The following is a 17776-nucleotide window of genomic DNA, read 5'->3' on the forward strand; positions in this document are numbered from 1 at the left end:
GCAGGAATTGTTCCCTGTGAGGGTGGGCAGGCCCTGGCACAGGGTGCCCAGAGCAGCTGGGGCTGCCCCTGGATCCGTGGCAGGCCTAAGGCCAGGTTGTGCAGGGCTTGGAGCAGCCTGGGATGGTGGAAGGTGTCTCTGTCCATGGCAGGAGATGAGATGGGCTTTAAGGGCTTTAAGGTCCTTTCCAACCTAAACCATTCTGGGATTCTTTGCATGCAAAAGGAAGCAAATCAAACCATGCAGGAAGAAAGAGCTGTTCTGCTTATCCAGGGGGAGGTTACAGCTCACGAGTTACTCCAGGAGTAAGGAATAGATGCTGTAGGAAAAGCTGCTTCCCTTCTCCCCCATCCTACTCCAGGGCTTGTACCCTTTTCCTGAGCGTGAGCAGAAGGTCCAGGATGTGGGGGGCCGGTGGTGTACTGGGGCTGTACTGGTTTTTCTCTAACTGCAGGAGTTAGAAGACAGAGAGGAATGCCTGGTTTGGGCAGAAGGTGCCCTGAGACGCTGTGCCCCTCGCGGCTCTGACATGCACCGGTTCCAGAGCCGCCGGGATCGATCGCACCGTCGCTGCCATCCAGGAGTGCCGGGGACAGCGGGGCTGGGACCTGCGGTGGGGCTCCTGGAGACCCCGCCAGACTGTCTGTAGGATATGTAAATGAGAGAAGGCTATTTTTTTTTTTTTTTTTTTTTTTAATAAAAGCTTCCTTAACCAGGAGGTAAAAGTGAGCCCTCTACAAAATGTTTTGCAGCTTGTAAAATAAACATCGTGGGCAATTTGCAGGTCCTTGGGGCTCCGCTGTGCAGCTCCACGGCCCCTCCGCATCCAGCATCCCAGGAGGATGCAGCCGTCTGGCACAGGCTGGGGGTGCACGAATTGGCTGCTCCCGGTTGCAAACTATGGAGCCGGAGACAGGAGAGAGAACCGCGAGCTGAGCATGTCAGGGCAGAGCTGTCTCCTCTGCAGGCACCCCCAGATATCCTGTGGGACATGCTGCTGGTGAGCTGGGAAGAGGAGGGAAACCATCCCGGGAATACAGATAGTTTCCCCTCTCCCTTAACTCCAGCCAGTCGGTGCCGCCGTGCCTGTTCTGCATAATTAACAGCCCTTTGGGTTGGAATAAACTGTGGGCACCGCTAGACATTAGCCTTCACCTTGTCTCCCATCAGGTGGTCCTAGCAGAGCTTCAGCCGGTAGATGAATTACTTAATTAATGCTAATTTTTTCCCGTTCATTCCCATGGCAGCTGTACAGTGTGACCTGCCCACCTGGACCAGCTTGGTTTCTCTGGGATTGGGAAATAAGGCCTAAAGAATTGGCTTTTTTCTCACTACTCGGATATTTTATTAAATTCAAGCATTCAGGAATTAGCAGTAAATACCTTTTAATTCCCAGGAAGCCAATAGCCTTAAAAAAAAAAAAAAAAAAAAAAAAAAAAAAAAAAAGCATTGGCTCCCGCAGCCCGGGGCTGCAGCACCGCCGGCTCCTCTGCTGGAACCTGCTCTGCCCCGTGGCCTCGGCTCCCTGGGACGCACAGCCTGGGCTGCCCCCCGAGAGAGGGGACCCGGGCACCCCACCCTGCACAGGGACAAGGATGGGGACACCAGTGCGACACTGAGCCCCCGCCACGATCCTCAGCAGCGACTGCGGGATGCTCATCTTGATGGGCTGCATTCCTCCACACAAAGGTCCTCCGATTTGTCCCATTAGTGCCATCATTAAAATCCAGTTAGTCTCCTACGGAGAGCAAATGCAGCCCAGGCAAGAGCCTGGCAAGGGGCTGCTGGCCCCAGAGCCCCGTTTCCCTGCCAGCCCTAGGAGCGCCTGGTGAGCCGTCCTGCCTCCCGCTTGTGTACTGCGGCTAATTGATGCGGGGGGCCCGGGAGCCGGGCTTCTCACCTTGTTAGCACGGCAATTAACTCTCTTTACCCTCCTGATTGCTCCTGTGCATATTTCGCTCCAGTCCACCTTTCCAGTGAGTTATAAATGCAGCAGCAGGGCGGCCGGCGGAGCTGTGCAGGGACAGCGAGCGCAGAGCCATGCTGGGGACTGTCCTGCTGCTGCTGGCCCTGGCCAGGACGGCGTGCCCGAGCCCAGCCAGCGTGGCGAGCCGGCGGGCTGAGGCGCTGAAGAAACTCCTGGAAGTCTTCGGCATGGAAGACCCGCCGGCCCCCCCAACTCACTTCAAGCAGCCACCCCAGTACATGGTGGATCTATTCAACACTGTCGCCAATGCGGATGGTGTCACCAAGAACCCTGACATCCTGGAGGGCAACACCGTCCGCAGTTTCCTGGATAAAAGTAAGGGCGGGGGGGGGCCGTGGTGCTGGGATGCGGCTGTGGGGAGGGGCTGAACCGTGCCGCCCCTGGTTTTGCTCTCCTCAGCACTTGCTTCTCTCCAGCTCACAGCGAGGAGATGCGGTTCCTGTTCGTCCTCTCCAGCGTGGCCAAGAACGAGAAGATCCTGACGGCAGAGCTGCACCTCTTCCGCCTCTGGCCGAGGGTCACAGATGGGCCCAAAAGGCACCACTTCTGCCAGGTGAGGAGAGGGATGGGAATCGGGATGGGGACAGGGATGTCCCCTGGCCTGTGCCCAGGGCTGCCACTGGCACACTGTGGTCATTTGCCTGCAGTGGGAACACAGCCTGGCTCTAGGACAAATATGAACAAATATTTCACAGAGAATCATGATGATTTAACTGTAGCACGTTCTTAAATATCCTTCTGGCTTGTGCAAACATCAGCAAAGGCACACCAAGGTTGCTGCAGATCCATGCTGACAACTCCCCATCTACCCCCACACCTTTGTCCAGGGTCAACCCCTCAGGGAGAATATGCTGGGGTGACCACCTTTTGCCTTCCCCAGGTCAGTGTGTACCAGGTGCTGGAGAAAGACAAGCCAGACACCCCTGGAGGGAAGAAGCTGCTGGCAGCACGGCTTGTCTCACTGCAAACCTCGGGCTGGGAGGTCTTTGCCATCACGCCAGCTGTGAGTCACTTTTCCTCTGTTTTCACCTTTCAGGCTCCGAGTGTAGTTTCCTGTCTGCAGTCTCTGCAGTGACATGGGGGATACATCCTCTGGGAGGGGGAGGAAAAAGGTCCTGCCAAGAGCCCCGGGGCCATTTCATCTCTCCCCAAACTTGTCTCACTGCTCTGCAGGAAGTGCTGGTGCTGGCTCCTGCCACAGTGCCCTCTGTGCTGCAGCCCCAGAGCAATCCCTTCCCATGGCACACAGAGTGTCATCAAAGGGGTCCTGGTTCACGATGTCCTGCTGCTGGCCTGGGACCTGCCTGTGGGGACACTGATGCCTGTCCTGGTCCATGCTGACAGTGGTTTGGTTCCCCAGGTTCGTGACTGGACCGAAGATGAAAGCAGCAACCAGGGTTTGTTGGTGACAGTCCAGGGCCTGGGGGGGAGCCCACTTGATCCCCCACCACTGCAGTTTGCATCTGGTCGGAGTCACCATGAGAGCAAGAAGCCCATGTTGGTCCTTTTCACAGACGATGGGCGCCGCGGAGCGTCGCTGCCCACAGCCGGCTTCCCAGGTGGGTCCCACGCCTGGCACAACTCCCTCGGTGCCAACATCTCTTTCTCAGGAGGTGCTCCCCACATGTGGGCTCCGCAAATCCAAATCTCCTTCCCTGGCTGGTGGGACAGGCTCTCTCCTTTCTGGTCCAGCCTGCTCAGGGCTGTTGCCTGCTTGCAGATGTGAAGCTGGATTTGAGTTCGGCCGTGAGACCGAGGCTGTCACCTCCTGGTGGCTTTGTCTGGGCTGGTGACAGGCTGTGAGCAGAGAGTTGCAGACAAAACCTGTGGGGAGAGGTGGCTGAGGGGGCTGCAGCATCTTCTCCCTCTGCCCAGGCTCACACAGTGACCTCTGACTGACATCAGATGCTTCTTTCTGACAGATTTAAAGCCTCAGGCTCCCGATCTCCCTGCCAAGATGCTGGTGCCCAAGCTGGGCAGGACACGCAGCACACGCTCGCTGGACCGGCTCCAGCCCTGCCAGAGACATCCCTTGTCTGTGGACTTTGAGGAGATTGGCTGGTCTGGCTGGATCATCTCACCACGGGGGTACAACGCCTTCCACTGCAAAGGCTCCTGCCCCTTCCCTCTGGGCGAGAACATGCGGCCGACAAACCACGCCACAGTGCAGTCCATCATCAACGCCCTGAAGCTGAGCGAGGGCGTCAGCAGCCCCTGCTGCGTGCCCGACAAGCTCTATTCCATCAACCTCCTCTACTTCGATGATGACGAGAATGTGGTCCTCAAGCAGTACGATGACATGGTGGCCGGGAGCTGCGGCTGCCACTGAGGCAGGAGGAGCAGGGGCTGGAAACACCACTGCAGTGGGGGCTGCACCCGCTCCCTGCAGAGCATCAGTGGGGTCTCTGTCCCACAAACCCTCTAAAAGAGACCGGGACGAGCAAAGCAAGGGGGTTCTGGGTCTGCCCAGGATGGTGTCACCCCCTGACAGGGCCAGCCAAGGAAGGCTCAGGGCCAAGCTCTGATTAAACCAACCTGAATGAGCCCGTGTAAACCAGCAGCCCCAGGGCAGCAGCTCCATTTTGGGGTGCCCTGTGTGGGGTCATGGGTGTCTCTGCCCATGCAGAGGCTCCTGCAGGCTGTACTATATGTATATAGAAGAGCACTAATATATGACAGAAGCTGCCTGTACAATGTCCTGTAAATGTCTGTACATTCCTGCATTGCTGTGACTTGTAAAATTATTCAGAACAACTATTTAAAAGTGCCGTTCTCCAAAGGCTGCCTGTGGACTCTGAACTGCTTCCAGGAACAGGGCAAGCAGGGAAGGGGATGCACATGGAGGGATGAAGATTCAGCTGCAGCACAGTCTCCAGGGGCAAGGGGATGAGGTTGATGTGCCCCATTCCTTGAAAGCTGAATGATCTCAGGACACATCAGTCTGCAACTGGGGGTGCAGGGAAATGAGCAGGTGATGGGGGTGCTTGGAGCAATGTGGTGACAGGGTCTGGGGTGGGATGAGGGTGTCTATAGAGGTGCCAGGAAATTATAATGCTGGGGTGGGTGGGTGGTGGTGGCTGTCGTGGTTTATAACCCCAGATGGCAACTAAACACCATGCAGCCACTGCCCTCCCCCTCCACCCTGGTGGGATGGGGAGGAAAATCAGAAGAAAAGGTAAAATATGTAGGTTGAGATACGGAAAGTCCAATAATAGAAATAAAATAAAATACGGTAATATTTAATAATATTTGTAATGAAAAGGGAGACACCAAAAGGAGGGAATCATAAACCCCAAGACAGACAAGTGGTGCCCAATACCCAGTTGCTCAGCACCTACTGATCTGTGCCCAGCCTGTCTCCTAGCAGCAATTGGCTGCTGAGAGATCAGTGTGTGATCAAGATTATTCTCACCCTGAATCTAAAATACAGCCCTGTACCAGCCACTGGGAAGAAAATGAACTGTATTGCAGCTGAAACCAGGACAGTGAGGTGGGAGAGCTCTGGGGGAAGATGGTCAGAGGAAACTGCTGTACCCAGAGAGAACGTTCCTCACGGAAGAGAAATAGGGTGGAAACCAGAGCTGTCCAATGCTGTGGGGTAAGGTCAGTGCTGGGGAGGTGTACAGAGGGTAGGTGTCAACGTGGGTTACCAGGGAATGGGTATAGGTGTTGGTGGTCAGGGCAGGGGTCCCCTCACACCTGGTGGCACAGCCTCCTTGTCCCCTGCAGTCCAGCTCTCAGTGGGGGTGTGGCTGTCCCTGCCAGAGCACTCAGCTCCTCCAAGTCTCTTTCCAAGTTTCCAAAATCAGCAGCTTAGCCACAGTCCCAGGCTGATACCAGGAGACCCCTGGTACCTCTGCATCTCCAAGCCCAGCTCACAAGTGAGTGAATTGCACCTTGGCCTGGCTGGCATCTGTTTCTTCCACCTGTTCACCTGGAAGCAGCAACAGCAGCTGTTGGCCTTTCCCCATGCCAACCCTCCCTGCAGCCTGAGGTTCCTCTCTCCTCTCTCCTCTCTCCTCTCTCCTCTCTCCTCTCTCCTCTCTCCTCTCTCCTCTCTCCTCTCTCCTCTCTCCTCTCTCCTCTCTCCTCTCTCCTCTCTCCTCTCTCCTCTCTCCTCTCTCCTCTCTCCTCTCTCCTCTCTCCTTCCTTCAGGAGGCTGTTTCACTGGACATGGTCCCACACCAGAAGGCAAATCCTTCCCCTGTGCCCCCCAGACATGCTCCCCACTGCCTCCCATGATGTGAATACAGGGCAGAGCCAACTGGTGTGTCCTGATCATATGCACGTGCCAGCTCCAGTTCCAATGCACCCAGGCACCTCATTCCAAAACTAATGCAGGGACAGGCTCATCTGCATCCCTGAGAAGACCGATGGACTTGTGAGCTCTGGGGGGGATATCCCCTCCTCCCCCCAAAATGATGAGCAGTTTACTGAACCACACACAATAGCTGGACAAGAATCCATGACAATGGAGGTTTGGGCCTGCTTTATTAAATCCTGTTCCTGGGGGTGCTCTGGCTACAAGCTCTGTATTGCCTATAGTACAGGTGGGTCCTATCACAGCAGCACCCCAAGTCAGGACTGTGCCCCAAACTGCAGGGCAGTGGGAAGAAGAGCAGATTTGGCTGGAAGAATGCATGGCTGTAAGCCTTTCCTCTGGGCTTCACCCAAATCCCCACACTAGACTAGGCCTGGGCTGCTTGGCTGGGAAGGAGTCACGGGGGCAGGGGGAGCCTGTGTGTGTCCCACTCAGTGGGAATCAGAGCAGCACCTGCACATGAGTCACACTGGGCTACCTGCCTCACACAGGGGACAGTTCAGTCCCATCCCTCACTCCCTGTGATTCTGGGTGCCCCTGGCCTCAGCCCATGGCAGACAAACATCCTGCCCTGGCCATACTGCTCCCTGACTGACCATTCTGCAGACAGCATTGCCCAGCATGCAGCAGTGAGGGAGGTCCCAGCTGGGAGCAGCCCCTGTGCAACAGCAGAGCCTCTACCCGCAGCTTGGAGCGTCCCTGGGGGACAAGACCTACTGGGAGGATGGCCAGGACAGGGGATGTCTGGGGGTGTGGAGCCTGGGGTCAGCGGTAATAGCGGGGGTCAGCTCCCCAGCACTCTGAGAACTTCCGCAGGACTCGCTCTTTCAAGCGGATCCTCCTGGAAAGCTGAAGTGACTGGCTCATCTCATGGGCCTTCAGCTTGGCATAGTAGTCAGAAAATTTGTTGTAGAGGATGGAGATGGGCATTCCATTGAGGATGATGCCGAAGGAGATGCAGACAAATGCCACCATCCTGCCGAGTATTGTGTCAGGCACAGTGTCTCCATAGCCCACAGTGGAGAGGCTGACCTGTGCAGGGACAGAAAAGGATAAAATCCCATGGGAACAAGCCCAACAGACCCCACTGTCTGGTGCTGGAATTCACTCCCTCCCACCCCTCTGTGGAGCCACCTGTCCCCTGTGACCAGTGCTAGACCCTGACCTGACGGCAGCCAGCCGAGCTGTCCCCTCTCCAGAACCTGCATGGCCAGGGTGCCACTGTCCAGGCTGTGCCTGGCAGGCCTGGAGAGGCAAAGGAAAGGCCTGGCTGAGCCCCAGAAACACAGATCAGAGGCCTGACCCTGCTCCCTCACTGCTTTTGGGTGTGTCTCTTCAAAGGCAGCTGGACACCCCTGAGCTGCGCCTTCCCCAGCAGCCAGTGTCTGCTGGAGCTTCCTTCCCCGTCAGAGCTGTGGCTCCAGAGCTTCCTGGCTGTGAGCTGCCTGGCCCCAGATAAACAAAGCTTCCCGGAGCCTCCCTCCAGGGGAAACAGAGTCATTGCCTGGGAATGAACTATGTTTAGTAAATGGGGAGCAGGGCTATGGTGAGATTCGAGACCAGAGAGGTTTGGGCTTGGCAGGGAGCTGTGCTCCCAGGGAAAGGCTCAGCCTGGGATGTTGAAATGCTTGAACCTGGTGATGTTGCAGAGTGATTTTGCCCTTCCTCAAGGAGGGATGAATTTGAAGCTGATAGGCTTTGGTGGCCAAAGGGGATTATAAGAGCAGAAGTGATTTGTGGGATCATTTAATCTGTAAATCAAAATGCCCTCATAACCTGTGGCTCTTGAGTGCTTTAGCTGCTCCCCATCTCAGAGGTAATGCCAGGTTTATTATAGTGCCTAGCTCTGCAGAGCTGCTGGCTCCTGGCACAAGCAGGGCAGTGAAGGGGCAGCATACCACAGTCCATGTCCACTCTCATGACATGGGCTGAGGCACAGGGTGACTATGGGTGCCAACGCAGCCCTGGGTTCCCCATCTCAGACCCACGAGCTCTTGTGCTTCTCAAGCTCAGCAGGGCTGCAATGCTGCCCAGGCCTTAGGCTGTCCAGGGTAGCTGTCCCCATACCCACAGGCTACATCCACTCAACACTTGGGTCCCATGACAGATAAAGCTGAGTCACATCTCCCTTGTTCAACTCAGGCCTGGAGATTCCCAAGCCACAACCTCTGTCCCACCATCCCACTCCAGCACCAGCTTTTGAGCTTCTGAGCTAATCTGAACCTCTGACTTTTTTCAGAGCATGCAGGGCTCTGGTTTCCCACCATTACTGAGCTGGTGAGAAGACTGGGCACTTTTTGCCTCCTGCCCAGCAGCAGTGGTGAATCCCCTGAGCACTGGGGTAGCCCCTACCCACGGAACCTCCCCCACCCCCCTCTGGAAGAAGCTGCTCACACCTTACCGCTGCCCACCACCATGCGCAGGGGATACTGGTGAAGTCAGTGCCAGGGACATCATGTTCCACCGAGTGTATGAGAGCAGAGAAGGTGAAGACCCCCATGGCAATGAAGAGGAGGAGGCAGCAAACCTGCTGGTAGCACTGGCGCATGGTGAAGCTGAAGGCCCGGAGGCCAGTGGAGTGACGTGCCAGCTTGAGGATGCGGAAGATCCTCATGAGCTTGATGAGCTTGAGGACTTTGCCCAGTTTGCTCACATTCTCCACCTTGTGCAGCTCCTCGTGGTATTGCATGTCTCCATCATCCAGATTTTCAAAGAGGATCTGGATGTAGAAGGGCAGGATGGCCACCAGGTCTATAGCATTAAACGCTGCCCGCAGAAAGTTCTTGAAGCTGGAGGAGGATATGAGCCGCATGAGGTATTCGGAGGTGAAGAAGATGGCACAGATCATCTCCATCTGCTCCATCCACATTTTCCCTGTCTTGTTTTTCATCTCCTCCACTGTGCTCAGTGTCATGCCCACAATGGAGATAAGCACAAAGAAGCTCGACATAACAGCAATGATCTTGGCTGGGACAGAAGAGTACGGGTTCTCAATGAGGTTCCAGACCATTTTCCGAAACGGACCCAAAAATTTGCCATCAAACTGTGTCCCTGACTCCAGGGGCTCCAGTTCTGCCTCCAGCTGCTTCTCTATTTTCAGGTACTCACTGAGTTCATCTCGCTTTTCCTCTAACAGGATCCGGCAGCAGCGCTGGGAGTATTTCAAATGGATTCCCCAGTACTCGATTTCCTCCACGAAATTACTGGGGCACATCTCATCCATCACCCACAGGACCCCACTGCGGTAGAAGTGGAAGATGTAGTGGAAAATTGAGGGATCTCTATCAAAGAAGTACTCATTCTTCTGCACCAAGTAGTCATCACAGAGCTGCAGCTTCTTCACGGGGTCTGTATAGAGCGCCAGCTTCCCAAGCCGGGTGACGGGATACCGGGCCAGTACCTTATAAGCTATCTGGAACAATTTGCCACCCACATTAATGTTGAGAAGGTACTTGTTCCTTTGGATGGGAGTCTGGCTCTTCTCCTGCTTACCATCTGCCACGTTCTGCATGGAGTTCCATTGCCTTACCAGGCTGTCCTGTGCAAATGGGATGTAGGATTCCTCTTCCTCTGGGGTCCGGCAGTGGCCCCGGTGATCCCCTATCTTCAGGCTGGCCGAGAGACTCGCGCGCCTGCTCCACTGTCGCCTCATGGTGCCCAGCCTTCCGGAGCGGTGGCTCCTGTCACAGGCCGCAGGACAGCAGCTCTGGCTTCATGGGAACACTCCCACTGGCCACACGCTGACTGGGACGAGTGCTGCAAGCCTGGGGCAGCGGAGTGGCTGCCCACAGGGCACGGCTGTGTCCCGGTGCCACGCGGCACCTGCCGGGCCCCAAAGCCGATTGCTGATCAGATTGGGGTTTGCATCGCAGCAGTCGGAGGCGGCCAAGAGCCCGCTCCTTAAGACACTAATGAGATTGAGGCACTAGTCCTTTATGTAAGGAACTATTTCTAGCTCTGCACTTCTCTTTTCCCTTATTCTGTTCTAATTAGCTGTTTGCATTTGCTGGATGCTGTTTCCTGGAAGGACATCCATGACAGCAAACTTGGAAACAGCACAAACTTGCCTCCATCTACCCTCTGTTGATGAGACAGGAAGGTGCAGAGATGCAGGATTTGTACTGGCTTTGTATCCCCACACCAGATGCTGCTCTTGGCACCAGCCCTTTGTTAAAGGCTAATGTAGCTGCCCCGGCTGTCAGCTGTCACAGCCAGGGAAGGGAGATGGTCATGACCTCTCAGCTCATCCCTCAAGTTCCACAGTGCAGATTTAGAGGAGATGAGGTGGAGGAACCACCTCCACCTCCACAGTGTCCGAGAAGATCCCCTGAGGGACAGGCTGCCGCCGTGCCCCTGCTGTGTGCCATCACATTAGCCTTCAGCCCAACTCACCCAGGCAGGGGAGGAACAGGGAACAGGACACTGGAAATGTAAGTAGGCAGTAAAAGTTCCTCTGAAGTATTGGAACTGAAAAAGTAGGAAATAATCTTTTGAATTTGCAAGTTAAAGGGGAACCAAAATGAAACAGGTTGATCTTTGAGGTCTTATCTTGGAATACGATCCTACTTCAACATGTAAAACATCACATTGATCTCCATGAACTGGTCTAATTAAATACAGACGTGGAGCACAAAGATACTCCTGGCCTGAAAAGCAGCTCAGGCTCCACTACAATTGAAGTCTCTGAGCCTGGGGATTAGAACAACAAAAACAATTCCAGCACTGTACAGGGGAAGGGAAATTGCTGTCAGAAACACACAGCCCAAAGTTTTGGCAGAAGATCCATAAAAATGTGTTTCTTTCAACTCTGTAGCACTCAGCTCAGGGACCAGAAAGCAAAACCTGCAATGTCTTGTGATTTTGCCCCAGGGCCTCACTCATCATCACAAGAGAAAGCACTCTGCCTTGTACCACAGAACAGCCGGGCTTGGCCTGGCAGCTGCAGCTCAGACTCTGATCTGGGACCAGCTGGTGACAGCTGACCTCGGCCACATGGCCCTGCCAGCACCAGCGCTTCAACTGGCCCCAGCTCAGCCCTGTCCTGCCAGGACTCCTGGAGCCCTTCCTGCCCCACAGTGCTCCCCACTTCACGCTCTACTCTGGCAAAGAAGGGACAAGTTCAGGCATTTTTTTCACCTTGCTTTTGGCTGAGCTCCCACTTGTCCACAGTTCAGCAGCAGCACCAGAGGCGCTACTGTGATATATGTTCCTCCTGTCCCCACCCTCTCTGTTTGATATGCTCCTGTATTTCATTTTCTCTGCTACAGCTGGTGTGTGCTGGAGTCTCATCTGTCCCAGGCAGGCGCAGCAGCACCCCATGCCAGCCCACCCATCCCAAGTCCTCTTTCCCAGGACGTGACAATCCAAAGGTCATGCAGCCCCCAGCCTCCCAAATACAGAATCCATGCAAATGCACGTATCCAGGAAAAATAAAAACTCCAGAACTTGTTAATGTCACATCCTTTATTCTCCTGTGTCAGTCATCACAGCCATCTCTGTCTGTCCCTATGGAAACAGAAGGTTGTGTGTGCCCTTGCAAATGACTCCTTGGTACTAAAAATAGCAGCCCTGGAATAACCCAGGACTCCATACCACATATAGAAGTTTCTCCTGTGGGGTATGGCAGCACTCACATGCTATCCAAGAGCAGAAGACTGCTACTCCAAGGCTGATGACTGGTGTCTGCTTGGCAAGTCAAGTTCCCACCTTCAAGGCACAGAGGTCAGCAGCCAAGGCAGCAGCTTGGTGCACTTAGTGATCACTTGTGCAAGATGCATGTGGCCAACGCTGAACCAGAGGCACTGGGCACTGATCTGCCCCTGCACAGTCAGTTCTGAGAGGTACACAGCACTCAGTGCTTGGGTCAGACACTATCTGTGTGGCACATGGAGCCCTGGCCAAAGACATGACTTATTTCCAGGGACACCTCCACTAGACCAAGATGCTCAGAGCCCTGTCCAGCTTGGTCCCAGGGATGAGGCATCTGCTCTGGGCAGCCTGAGCCAGGGCCTCACCATAAAACCCTCCTTCGTGTCCTACTAAGCCCACCCTCTGTCAATTTATACCTGTTGTCCCTTGTCCTTACAGGCCTTGGTGAAAAGCCCCTCTCCATTTTTCTTACAATCCCCCTTTAGACATAGACAAGACACAACAAGGCTCCCCAGAGCCATCTCTTCTCCAGGGTTTGCCCTAACAAAAGTGCAGGGCATTATCAAAATTCATGAGGTTCCTGTGGGCCTGAAGGTCCTTCTGGATGACATCCCCCTCCCCAGCTGCTCTCCTCAGCCTGGTCTCATCCTCAGACTGGCTGAGGGTCCACCTGATCTCACTGTACACACTGAAGAAAACATGGAATAGCACTGGCCCCTCAAGGGACAGCACTCAGAACAGTTTTAAGGAAGACACCATTAAGAGTGTTAGGAGGAGCCCCATGCAGCAGTCAGCATTGGGGTAGGCAGAGCAGGTCTGCCAAGCACGGAGATGTTGTGGAAGGGAGTGTGAAAGGAGCTGCTGGCCCAGGGCTGAGGAGCTCCTTGCTCCATGCAGGCTCAGGTAACAGCACAGCAAAGCCAGAGCAACTGTCACCCCCATGGAGGCACTGTCAGTAAAAGCCTCCTGTGCATGGGACTGGGCAGCATCAAACAGTAGTGCAAACATGGAGTATTTGTCTGACCTGTGCAGCCAGTGAGTGCCTTTGGAAATAGGTGAGAAAGCTCCTGTTCCCTGACAAACTCCAGGGGGAAGAATGGGACAGATGAAAAAAGGTTCTTGGCTGGAAGTGGAAGGAGACAGTTGAACAGCACCTGGCATTTCAAGGAGAAAAACATCTTTGAGTCCAAGGCCACAGTGGTGGGCATTAGCAGTAACGACTGTCATGCAGAACAATGAAGACATTTCTACCACCTTTGGGAGGGCTGACGTCACAGTGCCAGGGAAGGTCCTGTGCTATTTCTGGAGCCAAGGTAGTCCTACAATCTAAGACATTTACATTTACAAAGGGAGCGTCCTCTTGGTATTCCAGTGTAACAATCTAGATTTGAGAGCTGATGTCCAATTCAGTCAGACTCTGTGGTGAGCAGGAGACAGACCAGGCTAGTCTCACCTTATCACCTTGGGATAAGGATCCCTGTTACAAAGCCAGAAAAACACCTGGTTATTGATAGTCCTTTGGGAAGAAACCTAGTTTGACTTCAATTTGTGCAAAGCAGAGGAAAAAGTCCCACACCAGAAGATCAGTATCTCAGCAGGACTGCTCCATGTCCTTGGCAGAGGGAAGGAAATGGGAGAGTTCTGCTGCTGCAGGACAGACTGAAACCCCATGCACCTGGTTGGCAGGCATTAGGGAAGCTGGGAAAACCTACCCCCAAAGGGGAAAGCTCTAGAAGCCAGAAACACAAGGCAAGAATGAATTTCTCCCTCAGGCACATGGAGCACATGGGATGCAAAAACACTTACCCTTCAGGGCAAGGAGCCTTTCTGGCACTTGCCAGCCATCAGCTGTTCCCTGGATGCTTTTTCAAGACCGAAGGTGTCAGATCTGGGTTTTGTTTTGGACAGACCCCACACAGCAACAGAACTTGCTGCTACCAGGATGACCAAGAGCCCTAGAGAGGAGAGTGCACAAGCAGAAACCCACTCACTGCCCTGGTCTTGGGACAGGGCACTGCTGCTCAACACCATGAACCAGCAAGCAAAGATGAGCAGTGTCCCTCGAGGGCAAGGGACAGACGGAGAGGAGGTAAGCTCGTGGCAGATTGCATGTAATGACCTTTCCAAAGACACAACACATCCAAAGCAGAGAAATAATTAAGCTGTGGTGCCAGGCCTCCCTTAGTCCTTCCAGCGCAGCAAAAGCAGCTCCTGATAGAGGTCTGGAATTGATCCCCTCAGGATACTCAACTTATAGCCCAAGGTAGGTAGGTCCAAGACCACATGCAGTGCTCCTGAGTCTCACATACCTGCAACAATCAAGATCCATGTGTAATCTTGACTGCTCGATGGCACAGAGACCTCAGGCATAGCTGAAGGCTCTGTGAAAAAAGAGAAACAAATTAATGAGACTTCCAACTCACGTTATGGTCAGCACTCAAAGCAGTCTTCAATCTACACCTGGCTGAATTCCCAGCTCACCTCAAGAGCACCAAAAGGCCTTTTTCAATTTAAGCAAAACCTTATCTGCTGCTACTGGAGGAAAAAAGTTCTATTGGAAATGCAAAATAGGGAAAGGTGGGAAAGTTCCAGCTGGAGCTGGAACTGCAGCATCCCAGCCTGTCCTCGTGGCACTGAGAAGCCACAGGCACAACCAAAATGTAGCTCTTCACCTCGCCTACCAATTGAACAGGTGCAGGCATCAAACTCAAACCCAGTTGCTCACATCTTCAGTAATCCCGCTCCTCTACAAACCCTTGGAAACTGGCAGGTGAGGGAAGCCAGAAGCACCTTCCCAAGCACCCCAGACAGCCAAAGGTCTGACAAAGGATGCTGCAGGGCTCTGGTACTGACAGTACTGGGGTGCAGACACAGCCAGACACAAGCCCAGACACTGTGATGCAGCTCCTGGCCAGCCCTGGTGGCCCAGACTTCCTCCTCATCCTCTTCCCTTCAGCCTGCCCATTCCCCAGAGTTCAGAGGAGCTCTGCAGTTGGAGAGATTCTCAAAGCAGCTGCTGGGAATTGCATGTTCTGGAAGAAGGAAGGATGTACTTCAAAGGCCCTTCCCGAGGGCGCCCTGACGGGCGTCACTGTCGCTCCCAGCAGAGGAAGCTGAAGGTGCGGGTCCCTCACAGCGCTTCCTCCACTCACAGCGACCCGCGGTGACCGCAGCTGCCCGGATCGGACAGAGACGGCGGGACACAAGGGCTTCGGTCCAGCCTGCCGCCCCCGCCGCACCCCGGGGCCCCGTACCTGCGCTGCCGGTGGGCGGCACCGCCGAGCTGCTCGGCGGGGTCACCGCGGGACCGCCGGCGCTCGGCTCGGCCGCGGTCCCGCAGCCCCGCTCGTCCTCGCCGTCCTCACAGTCGGGGTGGCCGTCGCAGCGCCAGTCCTGGGGGAAGCAGAGCGCGTCGGGCGCGCACTGGAACTGGTCCGGGCGGCAGCGGGACGGGGCGGCTGCGGGCAGCGGGAGCGTGAGGGGAGCGGGGGCCCAGCGGGGAGAGCCCCGCGCCCCGCAACCGGGCACCCGCCAGCGGGGCGCGGGGCTCCAGCCAATGGGAGCGGAGGGCGTGCGCGGAGAGCCAATGGGCACCGCCCGCCCGGCCGCTCCCCCAGCTCACCGTCGCCTGCAGAGAGCGGCAGCGCCAGCAGCAGCAGCAGCAGCGGGAGCCCCGGCGGCAGCAGTCGCGGCCCGGCCATGCCGCGGGCCCGCACCGGAGGGACTGGCGGGGGTCGCCGCGCCGCCACAAACGCAGCGCGTGCAGGAAAGGCGCGTGCGCTCAGCCCCGACTTCCACCAATGGGGTGCTCGCGAGGGCGGGCGCGGCGCGCGCCCTTGGGGAAGCCCCGCCCGCCACCCGTGCCCTGGGGGCGGGGCCGGGCCACGTGACGGGGAGGCCCGCCCATGGCGAGCGGCGGGACCGGCCCGCGGCGGAGCCCGCGCACGGCGCTGCCAGGCACGGCGCTGCCAGCGCCGCTCCGAGCGCCGGGCCCGCGCCGGACCGGCCCGCGGCGGAGCCCGCGCACGGCGCTGCCAGGCACGGCGCTGCCAGGCACGGCGCTGCCAGGCACGGCGCTGCCAGCGCCGCCCCGAGCGCCGGGCCCGCCCGCGGCTCCGGGGAACCCCTCAGCACCGCGGTCGGCAGTGACCTGCTGTCCCCGCGGAGGGCGGCACGGCGCTCTGCCGCAGCGAGCAGGGTGCGGTCACGGCAGGACAGCGGCACTGGCGGTGGGGGGCGGCTGCTGAACTTTTCTCGCAAACCTGGGCCCGGGGGGAGCCCTGTGAGCGAGGCTGTGCTTTACTCAGCTCTGTTCTTCATTGACTGACAACAGCTTACAGATGTGCCCATCCTGTGTCACTAGTCCAAACAATCAAATACCCTGGTATTAAACAGCAATAACTTAAATAAATCAAATAAAATACACAAAATGGGGGGGTAGTAATCACAGCTTTATTATATACATTTATTAATCAGACACAACCTCCCTCCAGCAGCTTGGAGCCACATGCAGCACAGCCTCCCCATCAGACCTGCTCTGGAACCACCTGCGCCTATCATACAGCCTCAGCTTGCTCCCTGCTCACAAGTATGGCTCGTCCCTGGAAATTTCCCACTTCCTAGGTGGTGGTCCTGGTGTCACTGGTTTCTTGCCTGTTGCTGTCAGTGCAGCACCTGAACTGGGGTAGAGAAAGGAAGAGAAGGAAGAGGCTTTAGCAACACTCTGGAAATGACACTTGAATTTCATCAGAAGTCCAAGCTGTGCAGGGACACCTTCCACCACTGCAAGTGGCTCCAAGCTCCGTCCAGCCTTGAACACCTCCAGGGATCCAGGGGCAGCCACAGCTGCTCTCAGCACCCTGTGCTAGGGCCTCACCATCCTCACAGCCATGAACTTCCTCCCAGTATCCCATCCAGCCCTGCCCTCTGGCAGTGGGAGCCGTTCCCTGGGTCCTGTCCCTCCAGGCCTTGTCCCCAGTCCCTCTCCAGCTCTCTCAGCCTGACTCCAGAGCAGAGGGGCCCCAGCCCTCGGAGGATCTCTGTGGCTTCCTTTGGACTCGTTGCCACAGGTCCCTTCTTGGAGGCCCCACTGCTAGCCACAGATATTCCAGGTGGGGTACCGCCAAAGCACAGTGAGTGAACTTCCTCCCGCCTCACTTATTTGCAAGGAAATATAGACCCAAATAATCTGGGTAACTTCCCGCTGCTGCTGAGCGCGTTCTGTGCTCCTGGTACAAATCAGGAACAAGGCTGACCCCGCTCCACGGCGGCAGCGGCGCGGCTCCGCCCGCGTCACACCCACCTGCCGGCCTGCGCCCCCGCGGGCAGGGTTCTCTGCGCCGCCGCCACCACCACGGGCGGCAGCGACTCCCGGCGCCCGTCCCGGCTGCAGTAATAGTTATCGGCTAGCTTGTGGCTGGGGCCCACCGGGAGCCGCGGCGGCGGCTGGGTCCTAGGCAGAGAACGAGCCGAGTGTCAGCGGCGGGGCCGGGGCTGGGGCGGCTCAGCGCCCCGCCCGCCGCCCGGCCCGGCCCGGCCCCGGCACCTCTTGGCAATCTCTTCGTAGCGGAGCTGCAGCTTCGCCTGGAGATCCCGCTGCAAGGCAAGGCCAGAGCAGCTCAGGCGGAGCTGTCGCCGTGCGCCGGAGGCTCCAGGGAGCCGGGGGCGCAGCGCGGCGTCCCGCGGGGCAGAGGAGCCGCGGGCGCGGGGCTGTTCTTACCCCCGCCAGGAAGTTGCGGAGCCGCTGGATCAGACGAGTCGCCGTCGCCATCTTGGCCGCGGTGAAGGGCAGGGCGCGAGGGGCGCCGGGAGCGCGCGGG

General features: G+C 56.6%; 4 protein-coding genes across 6 annotated transcripts; 1 reads left to right on the plus strand and 3 right to left on the minus strand.

The window, feature by feature from the left end:
- Nucleotides 1-672: 672 nt before the first annotated feature.
- On the minus strand, nt 673-11603 carry LOC110469491 (potassium voltage-gated channel subfamily V member 2). Its single transcript, XM_021528268.3, has 2 exons — nt 8710-11603; nt 673-7340 (listed from the first exon to the last, which is right to left on the minus strand). Exons 1-2 carry the CDS (start codon nt 9958-9960, stop codon nt 7074-7076), a joined length of 1518 nt encoding a protein of 505 aa, XP_021383943.1. The 5' UTR covers nt 9961-11603; the 3' UTR covers nt 673-7073.
- On the plus strand, nt 2041-4316 carry LOC110469508 (bone morphogenetic protein 2). The gene is made up of 5 exons (XM_021528287.4): nt 2041-2302; nt 2404-2540; nt 2868-2990; nt 3348-3546; nt 3910-4316. The coding sequence occupies exons 1-5, from the start codon at nt 2041-2043 to the stop codon at nt 4314-4316; spliced, it is 1128 nt and encodes a 375-aa protein (XP_021383962.1).
- Nucleotides 11604-11753: 150 nt separating the features above from the next.
- CD320 (CD320 molecule) lies at nt 11754-15712 on the minus strand. Of its 2 annotated transcripts, XR_014950303.1 has the most exons (6): nt 15580-15712; nt 15212-15415; nt 14267-14338; nt 13764-13912; nt 13212-13434; nt 11754-13111 (listed from the first exon to the last, which is right to left on the minus strand). XR_014950303.1 is itself a non-coding variant. In XM_021528286.4 (5 exons), the coding sequence occupies exons 1-4, from the start codon at nt 15656-15658 to the stop codon at nt 13767-13769; spliced, it is 501 nt and encodes a 166-aa protein (XP_021383961.3). In that variant the 5' UTR covers nt 15659-15712; the 3' UTR covers nt 11754-13434; nt 13764-13766. The 2 variants fall into 2 exon arrangements, 1 of the variants encoding a protein (XP_021383961.3); XM_021528286.4 differs by having other exon boundaries at nt 11754-13434.
- A 675-nt stretch (nt 15713-16387) lies between these two features.
- NDUFA7 (NADH:ubiquinone oxidoreductase subunit A7) lies at nt 16388-17746 on the minus strand. Of its 2 annotated transcripts, none has more exons than XM_021528203.3 (4): nt 17677-17746; nt 17503-17552; nt 17260-17409; nt 16388-16631 (listed from the first exon to the last, which is right to left on the minus strand). In XM_021528203.3, exons 1-4 carry the CDS (start codon nt 17725-17727, stop codon nt 16577-16579), a joined length of 306 nt encoding a protein of 101 aa, XP_021383878.1. In that variant the 5' UTR covers nt 17728-17746; the 3' UTR covers nt 16388-16576. The 2 variants fall into 2 exon arrangements, with proteins under 2 accessions (XP_021383878.1, XP_021383877.1); XM_021528202.3 differs by having other exon boundaries at nt 16388-16636.
- Nucleotides 17747-17776: the final 30 nt, after the last annotated feature.

The sequence above is a fragment of the Lonchura striata genome, chromosome 28, assembly GCF_050655825.1.
Source record: "Lonchura striata isolate lonStrDom1 chromosome 28, ASM5065582v1, whole genome shotgun sequence".
Lineage (NCBI taxonomy): Eukaryota > Metazoa > Chordata > Aves > Passeriformes > Estrildidae > Lonchura > Lonchura striata.